This window comes from Hylobates moloch, unplaced genomic scaffold, assembly GCF_009828535.3.
Source record: "Hylobates moloch isolate HMO894 unplaced genomic scaffold, HMol_V3 SCAFFOLD_1, whole genome shotgun sequence".
Classification (NCBI taxonomy): domain Eukaryota; kingdom Metazoa; phylum Chordata; class Mammalia; order Primates; family Hylobatidae; genus Hylobates; species Hylobates moloch.
The window spans coordinates 189,380,880-189,393,286 of NW_026652276.1; the positions used below are offsets into that span (position 1 = coordinate 189,380,880).

Below are 12,407 nucleotides of genomic sequence, written 5' to 3' on the forward strand. Positions count from 1 at the left end.
AGTGGCTCACGCCAGTAATCCCAGCACTTTGGGAGGCTGAAGAGGGTGGATCACTTGAGGTAAGGAGCTCAAGAGCAGCCTGCCCAAAATGGTGAAACCCCATCTCAACTAAAAATACAAAATTAGCTGAACATGATGGCAGGTGCCTTCCAGCTACTGGGGAGGCTGAGGCAGGAGAATTGCTTGCCCAGGAGGTGGGGGTTGGAGTGAGCCGAGATCACATCACTGCACTCCAGCCTGGGTGACAGAGTGGGACTCTGTCTCAAAACAAACAAAAAAAACTGCTTCAAGATAAGTACACTATTTTCATAATATCACTTACAAATTAGTCTTTGTTTCTGTGCTCTTTGAAAGTATTTTGACTTCAATAAAACTGAAATGTAACACTACACAATCAATGCTTTCAGGTCACAATTATTAAAACCTGGTAGTTGGGTAATGTTTATTAAAAAGCTATAATGTCATCCATCTCAGATCTCAAATTTTATCACTGTCAGTTAAATTTACATGAAATGTGCTGTTTTATTAATGATCTGTAATACAAACTTAAGAGGCTGACAGGTATTGATGAGGCCAAAGTTAGTGTCCTGTGCCAAGTCCTGCCAATTGTTTTGATATTGAATAAACAAAGGTCACATGCCAAATTCCTATGAATAATCCAAGTCTGTCTCTAGGCCACTATGGATAGGCATTGGCCATACACTAAAATCCAGAGTCTTTCTATAGTTGGTATATAAATATGGTTGGATTAAGAAAACATATGAGTGGCTCTCCATTTATCAAGATGATTTACTTCTTAAGATGGCTAAAGTTCCCCACAACTTTTATTCAAAACTGACAACTTCCATGATTTAAACCAAGCAAACAAACAAGGAGCCTTGGAGATACAGGGGAACAAGCAAGAAGCATAGAGTGCACCCTAGTGTCCTCTCCAAAAGAGCTAAGTCATCTCTTCATCACAGCCTCTGAGGCCCTGAGCCTGATCTAATCGGCCTACTGCTCCAGCCTCATTCCACATGCAGCCCTTGGATTCCAAGGCACTAGTCTTTAAGAACTCTATCATTTCCTGGAATTCTCTATGACTCTTCCTGCACAGGCCATTCCCTTTGCCAGGAATGCTCCTACTCAATGGCCTTCACATTGACATCTCAAATCTCACTTCCTTAAATTAGCTGTCCCTCATGTCTCCTTAAAAATGTGCTTTCAGAGAACTGCTTTTATGCTCCATAGCACTTATGTATTTCAGGGAAACTACTACATGTCATCTGTGTGATTATTTCATTAATACCTATGTTGCCCTACAGAGCTGTAAACCCCATGTCTGCATTTGCCCACAAATGAATTCAAAGTGCCTAGTAGTGGGTCCATAATTAATACTTGCAGAATGAATCAAAGTATGAGCATGCCATAGTTAAAGAGCAACAGAAGGAGCTGCACTTGTTTGATTTTTCATGGTTACAGTTTGTTATCTGAGAATAAATACAAGATGCATGAAATTTCTAGGCACATAAATTCTATTCTTTAAACAAGTAATATTAAACAGAACTCAAGCAACACTCAGATCATTGGGTTTCAAACACATAAATAAATGAAGAGCCACACTGAGACACATCTAAGTGACATTACAATCTTAATGGGGATTCAATTTGTATAATAATATAATCTAATATAGTTATGCATTGCATATCAATGTTTTGGTCAATGATGGACCGCATATACAACAGTGGTCCCATAAGACTAAACGGGCTTCTATGCTGTATTTTTTACTGTATCTTTCTATAGATATTTTTTATCTAGATATTTGTATATCTGTAGATACATAAGTATTCTTATCATTGTGTCACAATTGCCTACAGTATTCAGTATAGTCACCTGCTGTACAGGTTTATAGCCTAGGAACCATAGGCTATACCATTTAGCCTACATGTGTAGTAGGCTATACCATCTACGTATGTCTAAGTACACTCTATAATACTTGCACAATGACAAAATAATCTAATGACACACTTCTCAGAATGTATCCCCATCATTAAGTGATGCATGATTGTATTGTATCTAAGAGGCATATAAAATTTCTCTTTAAAAATCTAGGGTAAGAAGGCCGGGCGCGGTGGCTCACGCCTGTAATCCCAACACTTTGGGAGGCTGAGGCGGGCGAATCACGAGGTCAGGACATCAAGACTATCCTGGCTAACATGGTGAAACCCTGTCTCTACTAAAAAATACAAAAAGTTAGCCGGGCGTGGTGGCGGCCGCCTATAGTCCCAGCTACTTGGGAGGCTGAGGCAGAATGGCGTGAACCCGGGAGGCGGAGCTTGCAGTGAGCCGAGATCGCGCCACTGCACTCCAGCCTGGGCGACAGAGTGAGACTCTGTCTCAAAAAAAAAAAAAAAATCTAGGGTAAGAAATGTCATAATGTTCCTGAAATCACTAGATTTGGTTTTTAAAATTATGATGAAATAATTCTTCCTTATTTTCAGTCCATCTTTCATGTTCTTCCATTTCTGTTATAGTTTTACTGAATTTAGAAAAGGTATAAGGATGATATCCCATCTCTTCATAGAATGACTCAATATATAAAGAATTAATATAATCTATAATACCTTAATAAAAGAGCCCTCAGGGCCGGCACGATGGCTCACGCCTGTAATCCCAACACTTTGGGAGGCCAAGGCGGGCAGATCACCTGAGGTTGGGAGTTTGAGACCAGCCTGACCAACATGGAGAAACCCCATCTCTACTAAAAATACAAAAAAAATTAGCCAGGCGTGGTGGTGCATGCCTGTAATCCCAGCTACTTGGGAGGCTGAGGCAGGAGAATCACTTGAACCTGGGAGACGGAGGTTGTGGTGAGCCGAGATCGTGCTATTGCACTTCAGCCTGGGCAATAAGAGTGAAACTCTGTCTCAAAAAATAAAAATAAAAATAAAAATAAAATAAAATAAAATAAAATAAAATAAAATAAAATAAAAGGGCCCTCAGGACAAGTGCTTTCACCAGACCTTCAGATGGAACTAGGTGTTATATTTAAGAGACTCTAAGCTTACCTTAGGACATGTGGGGTTTCTTGCTGTTTCAATCATCAGTGCAGATCCCATCCTATCCCTTTATTAAAGGAGAAAAAACAAGTTATATCAAAATGACTTTATCTCCTAACAACAAGGAAACATACAGTATGCAATTACTGTTTGTCCATGGCTTTGTCAAAGTGCTATGAGGGAAAAAATGTAAGACTCTGCTCTGGGAGGCTTATAATCCCATTAATGCACATGAAACAATATGCAGTTATTTATCAACCTCTGATTCAAACTGCAAGTATCTATAGTTCTGAGGTGGAGCAACCAACAGAGGGGCAGTAACTGGAAAAGATGCAGGAAGGTTGCTTGAGGAAGACACTGAAAGACTGCAAGGCAACATATTTAAAGCTAGGACATATACAGGTTAAAGGCACAAAGGCAAAATGAATGTGTTGTTTTCAGGGTCCTGCCAATAGGATAAAGGAGCTGTGTTGAGATAAGACTGCAGAAGTATGCATGGGCTAGTTAGAGTAACCAGGTGAGGACAATGAGACTTTAAGCTTGTTTTAGTTGGTAACAGCCAATGTCATCAAGAAAACGGCTTTGAAAATCATCAGAGTTGGCATTTCAATTACTATGACATTACAGAAATTGTCCTTGGGCAGCAATTTTTGCAATTCCATAATAAGAGAATTTTATTTCAATGCAGACTTTTCCAGACTTAAAAATTATGTATTTTCCTACATTGAATACAAAGACTATGGTTTCACCAAACTTCCTCATGAGTAAAACCATTTTCTAATGTGTTTTTCAAACAATACTCATGTTTCTCAACTAGAATATTAGTGAATTTCATAAAAAGAATATTTACAAACTGCTTAGTGATCTACCCTTTATAAGCTTTAATAAATATCAATGTAAAATACTTTCCAAAATGGACAAGATCTTTTGTCTTTCCCAACCTGATCTATACATTTCTACTACATGAAGATCAATGCATTTTATCTTTTTAAGATTCTTTGTCTTTTCACAGAGTTCTTACTGTAAAATTACAAGAGAAATCCTAGGAGCATGCTGCTTTCACACTTTTTGGCAAAGTTCATATTTATTTATTTTTATTTTTGTTTAAATCTTGGTTTTATCAAAAGCTAAAATGCTTTTAGTGAATTAACTTATGAATATAAACTTCTAAAAAAAAGCAATGGTAATTGTTTATTTCCGAGATGTCAAAATATGAAAAAAAAAATCAACATGCCTAGATTCTACTGATGCCATAATATAGTTCCCTTAAAGTAACGCAAAATTATCACAGCAAAATAAATAAATAAAAGTCCTCTCAATAAACAATGAGGGAAAAAAAAATGCTATGACAAAAAAGGCCAGAAGGTAGATACAGAAGAATATTAACAATACTGGCACCCAGTGAATCACAGTCCTGGTATCCATGTCGTTGTATATAGTCTCTTCCTACACAGACTCTTGGTTGGCGTGGCTTTCGTCCATGTGACCTCAGCAAACATGCCATTAAACTGAGGCTTGGTAAGTGCTTATGCACTGGGGCTTGCTCTCTGGGAACTCTGAAACCACAATGATGAGATGAAGCTTGAGTGAGAATGACCAGGTGGAGAGAGAGGCTTCCCAGGCCCATTAGCGGAGCCACCAAGTGAGCTCAGGCAAGAACAGAAGAAACATCCGGTCAAACCACAGAGTCATGAGACTAAATCATCATTGTTTTAAGCCACTAAGTTTTGCAGTGGCTTGTTCTGCAGCAAAGGCTGAGTTTGAAAAAGCAGAGAAAGAAAAAACAACTAACTACACTGATAAAATTTATCAATGCTATGATTAAAAATAAAGAAGTTTCCAGAAGAGCAAAAATGAGACAGCAATACACAAATATGCAAAGATACTCTCATAAGTAACAAAAGGAAAAAAAATTTCATAGTAGAGAAGCTGGTTTTAGAATAAATTTTTAAATTTTCATTAAATACTAAAAAGTATTGATCGTACGAATACTGGGAATAGATATGAATTTTATATATATATATATATTTTTTTTTTTTAGACGGAGTCTCACTCTGTCGCCCAGGCTGGAGTGCAGTGGTGCGATCTCAGCTCACTGCAAGCTCCACCTCCCGGGTTCACGCCATTCTCCTGCCTCAGCCTCCCCAGTAGCTGGGACTACAGGCGCCCGCCCCCATGCCCAGCTTTTTTTTTTTTTGTATTTTTAGTAGAGATGGGGTTTCACCGTGTAGGCCAGGAAGGTGAATTATATTTTCTAATAGACACAAAAGATGTGAAAATAAGTAACATACAATGATAATGGATGGGAAGCTTTCACGATTGAAAAGATGTCAATGTTCCACAAAATAAGTGATACATTTCATGTAATTTCCATCCAAATACCAGTGGAATTTTTTTTTATGTGATAAAAGTAGCCTAAGATTAACTTTGAAGATTAAATGAAAATTGTGTAAAAGAATAAGGAGAAAAGATTTGCTATGCTGTATCATTATAAAAATATTATGCAAAGGTTCAACTAAATTTACAGAATTTGTATGAAAATAAATCCACAGAGAAACCAAAAACTTGAACACAGATTCTAATATAGATAAGAATTTCAAATATGATAAAGATGATGTTTCAAATCAGTTAAAAAAAACACTTGGTAAATGGAGCTGGGACATTTGGATTAACATTTGATTAAAAAAATAAAGCTTGATTCTCTTACAACATATATCAAAATAAGTTTTAGGTAACTTCAGAATTACATATAAACTGAAAACTTTAGAACTAGGAAATAATACAAATATTTACCTACCTTCAGAGTAGAAAAGACTTATTTATTTATTTTTAAATTTAAACTTTTAGTATAAAGAGTATGCATGCAGGTTTGTTACATGGGTAAACTGTGTGACACTGAGGCTTGGGGTCCCAACAATCCTATCACACAGGCAGTAAGCACAGTACCCAACAAGTGGTTCTTCAGCTCACACTCCCACTCTCCCTCCTGTCTAATGGTCCCCAGCATCAATTGTTCCCATCCTTATGTTCATGTATATTCAATGTTTAGCTCTCACTTATAAGTAAGAAGATGTGGTATTTGGTTTTATGTTCTTGTGTTAGGTTATTATAATGGCCTCCAGCTCTAACCATGTTGCTGCAAAGGATATGATTTTTTTTTTATAACTGCATAGTATTCCACAATGTATATGTACCACATTTTCTTTATCCAATCCACTGTTGATGGGCACCTAGGTTGATTCCATGTATCTGCCATTGTGAACAGTGCTATGAGTGAACGGTGCTACGATGAACACATGAGTGCATGTGTCTTTTTGACAGAATGAATTATTTTCCTTTGGATATATACCCAGTAGTAGGATTGTAGAAAAGACTTACAAACATAAAAGTTAAAAATCATTAAAGGAAAAGATTTGGCTAAATGAAGATGTTTCAATCCTCTACGTTAAAAAATTATTAATCAGCACTTTTTCAATATATGGTTAATATATTTACAATACATTGAGGAATATCCCATAAGAAAATAGGCAAAAATTATGCCCTCAAAATTCACACACAAAAAATAAAAAACCATCAAAAACCGAAACCTTTTTTTAAGTTCAAACTTATCAATAATGAAACTGATACAAATTGAAACATGAGTTTCAAAATCTCTCAAACTGATGTCATTTTAAAAATTAAGTGTTTGGTGTTCACAAATATTTCATGAAACAGAAATACAAACTGATGTTGGCAGATGAATAAGCTAAAACCACTGTAATGAAGAACAAATTCAGCTATGTATGTATCAAGATTCTTAAAACATGCATATCCTCTGACTCACAATTTTACTTCTAGAAATTTACCTTAAAGATATAGCCAGAGATTTAAGTAGAGATGTAAGATGTTTATCTAAATTTTATTTTGAACTGCAAGAGTATCTGAAGTATCCTTTTCTAAGAGAGGATTTGTTAAATAAAAAATAGTACATCCATAAAATGGTGAAGAACCATTAATATATGTTTCAAAAAATATTAACTGACATAGGAAATCATCTGTGATAAAATGCTAAGTGAAAATGCAGGACACAAACCTACACGTGCATTATCTGAATTTTGTAAAGAGAATGGATACACACACACTCACAACTACACACATATACACTTGTCTATCTGTAAGAAATTACAGAAAAAACCCATCACCATGTTAATATTGCTTTTGTTCTTAGTGGGATTATAAATTATTTTTATTGTTTTCTCGATATATTTTCTATTTCCTATATAATAATTATTTTAAGAAGACATCAACATTGGACCCAATAAATATGCTTCTTATATAGTGACCTACTGATATATTCTGAAATGTGAGAAGAAATTTAAAGTTTTCTGTGACAGCATTGTTCATAATCCCAAAAAATTAGGAACATAAATGTCGTAAATGTCCACAAAAATCCTAAATGGAAATGATTAAGAAAATGTAACATCCCACTCTGGAGTATAAGGTAGTTTTTAACGATATGTCACGAGATTTTAAGAACGTTTGAAAAAAGGAAAAGGATACAAATTTACATCTACAATCTAATATCAGCTATACAAAATGTATACGGTCTAATAAACTAGAAGGAGATATATTAAAGTCTACAGCTCTGAATAATAGGATTGTGGATGATTTTATGCTTATATTTTATGATTATATACATTTTGGGAGGCAGGCCGATCACTTGAGGTTAGGAGCCTGAGCAACATGGTGAAATCTCGTCTCCACTAAAAATAGAAAAAATTAGCTGGGCATGGTGGTGCACACGTGTGGTCCCAGCTACCTGGGAGGCTGAGGTGGGAGGATCACTTGAGCCTGGGAAGTTGAGGCTGCAGTGAGCCAAGATAGCACCACTGTACTCTACCCTGGGCAACGGGAGTGAGAGCGTGTGTCGAAAAATAAATAAAGATAAAAATAATTGAATATTTTAGAATGACTTTTAAGTCATTCTAAAATAGACACACTTAATATGTTAAGTAAAAACAATAGGATGCAAATATCTCATATTTATAAAAAAAGCAATTGCAACTTTTACATGCAAATCTCACACACATGAACCCCCCAAAACAATTACTAAACTATGATTTACCAAAATACTAACAGTGGTTATCTCTAATTAGTCAAATAATTTAATATTCTTGATATTTTTCAAATTATAATATGTAAGGATATAATTTAATATTGACATTTTTCAAATTATAATATGCACATACTACCTATATAATCACAACATTTAAAAAAAGTAATTGTAACTTACTTAAGAATGTTTTCCCATGTTTGACTGTCATAAAATGCATGGCTCCAACTCATTTTGACTGTTCCAACAATGACATTTTGTGAAAATACATCTGATCCTAATTTTCGATAAAGTTCCTCACATTCATCCAAAGGCATATGAAACAACCCCAACATGAAAGCTAATATGGCACCTGGAAAAAAGAATCCTTAGCTTTTATCAGTGTTCAGTTATATAGCCCTTATGATGATAAGATCTCCTGAATCATAGTTTTGGCTTAAATTTTAGCGTTGATACTTTCTAGCTATGTCACCTGGGACAAATGACTTTCCTTCTCAGAGCCCCATTTGTTTCAGGGGTAAAATGGGAGTAATAAGAACAACCAAAATTCATGTGTCTTACTGGGTTAACAAATGTAAAGGGATTTACCAGGTCTCAAAAAGGATTAAATAAATGCTACCCCCAATAATGATAACAATAATAATTAAAAAATATTTACAAATGTGTTGTTTTACATTAAATTATATATAAGATACTATGGTAGATAATTCATGTTCTTTCTAACATCAATGAATTACTTAGTTTTAGTCACAGAATATGGTATATTTGAAAACTCACCAAGTCACTAAGCAATTCTCCTTCAAGTTAGTCCTAGGAGATATTAGGTACTCTTGGATGTCCTTTTAAAGAGCTGATTCCATATCTAGCTATAATAGGTAGGACACACTGCCACCTCGTGTGCCTAACTGGCATAACCATGAACAAAAAACGAAGGAGAAAATTTTGGGGTATGGAAAGAGGGCTGGAGAAGGCAAAGGACTACGATCTTAAACATAAGTGCTTAATATTCTTTTCCTTAATGTACTGCCAGAATGCACCACTTCCATATAATAATAATTACCTGTGCTTACACCACAAATGTAATCAAAGAGCTGATGAACTGGCTTCTGAGTAAGTTCAACTAATTTTCGTAGGGTCTGGAGAGCAACCACGCCCCTACAGAAAAGATTAAAGGCAAAATGACAATTCCTGTTTAAAGAAAAAATAATTTAAGCTGTTGAATAAAACAATCTAAGAATTGCTTTTGCAGTTTATATGCTGACATGAAAATTAATAATATAAATCAGAATCAGTAAAAATTGCCTGTCCAAATTTTTAGGATTACTTTTGAAAATCTAATATCTAAATGATACAAAACCTACACTAAGTCAGCACATTTTAAAATTTATATTAGTATCTTTCTCTTGTTTTTTCACTGAACCCATCCTTCTGCAGAACAGTATCTCTTTAAGAATAAATCTGGCCAGGCAGTGAGTTGCTCATTCCTATAATCCCAGCACTTTGGGAGGTTGAGGTAAGAGGATCACTTGAGGCCAGGAGTTCAAGACCAGCTGAACAGTATAGCGAGATCCCATTTCTACAGAAAAAAAAAAAAAAGTAAAAAGAAGAAGAAATCTACCCAAATACACTTCTTAAGAATGCCAAAAACCAACAAACAACTAAATAAGAATACAAAGATATGCCAATATAAAATTGAAAAAAAAAAACTCTGGAAAACACTTAAAAACTCACTCACTGGTTTTGGAATGCCATATCTTGGTTTCTTCTCTTATTAATATAGCTGGTCACCTATGACTCTATACATTTTTGTCTTACATATTTCACCAGTCAGATTTTTTTTTTTTGAGATGGAGTCTCACTCTGTTGCCCAGGCTGGAGTGCAGTGGCTCACTGGGCTCACCGCAACCTCCGCCTCCCAGGTTCATGCCATTCTCCTGCCTCAGCCTCCCGAGTAGCTGGGACTACAGGTACTCGCCACCATGCCCGGCTGATTTTTTTTTTTTTTTTTTTTTTTTTTTTTAGTAGAGACAGGGTTTCACCATGTTAGCCAGGATGGTCTCGATCTCCTGACCTCATGATCCACCGGCCTCGGTCTCCCAAAGTGCTAAGATTACAGGTGTGAGCCACTGCGCCCGGCCACCAGTCAGATTTTTCAGCTCCCTTTTCTTTATTCATTTTTAAAAACTCTCAATAACTTTAGGTTAACCCTCTACATTAATGGTATATTAATTAATGTTGCTGACTTTGCTCATTTCTGAATCCTTGCCAACAGCAGTTAATAGCTTCATGAAGGAATGCGAAACGATGAAAAAGCTTAGGAGATATAGACCAATTGTGGGTGTATGTACCATGTAAACTGTCATGTGTGTATCATGACAATTTTTAACAGTGGGAGAATAAAAAAAAAACGATGAAAAGCTCTATTCCCAACACAAGGCAGGAGGTAGGTAAGTCCTGGAACACAAAGGTAGTTAGGCACCAAAAAATTTAGAGTGTCACATTGTGCCTTGATAATGTTAACAGGAAGTAACTAGAAAATTCTGTAAGATTAAAGGAGAAAACCAAAGATGCTGATTTTTTAAACACAACAAATAATGTGGATTTGAGGAGAGTTAAGAAGATGTCTTATGAAAGAGGTACATTATTAATTCAAGGCAAGACATGATGAATTAAATGTAATGCTGGATACAATATATTTAACAATGTGACCTCTATTATCACAAAAAGGAAATAAAATAGGCACGTATACGTTCACATAGAAAAGGATTAGAAGAAAATAAATCAAAATACTAAAATAATCTTAGAGCTGTGAACTACGGTTTTGGGGTTTTTTTCTCTCTCAGGTTTTTCTAACTACTCATATAATCGGGAAAATTAACTATTTAAAAATGTTGTACTCATAAATGCCGAATGAATTTACATACGTATATATTTGCCAAATTGCCACAACTGTCCATGTCTACCACTGTAGGTTCTCTTATAATAAAGATGTCAAAGATAGGGTTTTTTATTTTTTCTCTCAAGCCCTCATACATTACTGCTTTCCACACAAACCTCCCATCTGGGCTGCTTTCCCATATTCCCCTAAACCAAGTTTTCTCAACAGCAGAACTGCTGACATTCTAGGTTGGATAATCTTTGTTTTGTGGGGCTGTCCTGTGCACTGTCTGATGTTTAGTCACAACTGTCCTCTTCAAACTAGATGCAAGTGGCAGTGCTCTAGTTGTGACAACCAAAAATGTCTCCAGACACTGCCAAATGTCCTCTAGGGAGCAAAATCACCTCCAGTGGAGAATTACTAATCTAAACCTAACTTCATCCTAACCCACCCCTAGATTTTCCCAAATTACCTCACACTGATTTCCTCCCTATATGACTAATACAACTCTTATTCTACAAGATAAACTATTTATTGGATACAAACTTCTTTTTCATCATGCTTGTCTGACCTTAGACATATGAATGTTAATTTTCTCACTTCCTTCCTATCTCTACATAAATATAACTTCTTTAAAAAGAAGTCTTGGTCCTGAGCATTCTTTAAAATAGTACTCTTCCTCTCTATCCCTTCACTTTGCTTTATTTTTCTTCATAGCACCCAGAATAACATATTTTTGTTTTTCTATTTGTTGTCTTTTCCTTCTCTACAATGCAAACACTGTATTGTTTTGTTTGCTCACCATCCCCAGGATCTAAATCAGTGCTTACAACATAGTAGGTCCCCAGTATTTGTTAGCTGACTCAATGAATGACACTACCTGTCCCAACTCCCCTGAACTTTATGGCAGAGAGGATTCCTTCTGCTCCTTAGTGAAATGCTCCTACTCATTTAACTGCCATTTTCCCTATTTTTCACCATCTGGAACCAATTCGATGAACTAGAATAATCTCTCCAGTTATCACTTTATCTATATCACATGAATGACATACACCTTCTTAAGATTATTTCACTTTCCTAAGAAATATCCTCTAAGATCTTTAAAGATTTTTCTCTCTTCAGTGGGCCTTTGCCACCCGAGCACTTCTATATGGATATAATCTTACATTAAATATGTTCAAGAAAGAACTGTCTTTCCTCAACACCAATCTGTTGAGATTCCCTGCAATTTTGTCCCAGTCACACACAGGTTTACTCTTAGAGTGATCTTGACCTATGTCTACCATATCCTGTCTCCATGTTTCTTAAAAGTTACTGGTATTGGCGTGGTGGCTCACACCTGTAATCCTAGCACTTTGGGAGGCCGAGGCGGGTGGATCACCTGAGGTCAGGAGCTTGA

General features: G+C 35.8%; 1 protein-coding gene across 1 annotated transcript in view; it reads right to left on the reverse strand.

The window, feature by feature from the left end:
- Positions 1-12,407, reverse strand: part of PNPLA8 (patatin like phospholipase domain containing 8) — a 50,930-nt gene that overhangs the window by 18,079 nt on the left and 20,444 nt on the right. Inside the window, exons 5-7 of the mRNA XM_032761457.2 lie at positions 9,191-9,285; positions 8,311-8,482; positions 3,048-3,105 (exon numbers count right to left, since the gene is read on the reverse strand). Of these exons, the coding sequence (XP_032617348.1) occupies positions 3,048-3,105; positions 8,311-8,482; positions 9,191-9,285 (325 nt within the window). The remainder of the gene's footprint in view (positions 1-3,047; positions 3,106-8,310; positions 8,483-9,190; positions 9,286-12,407) is intronic.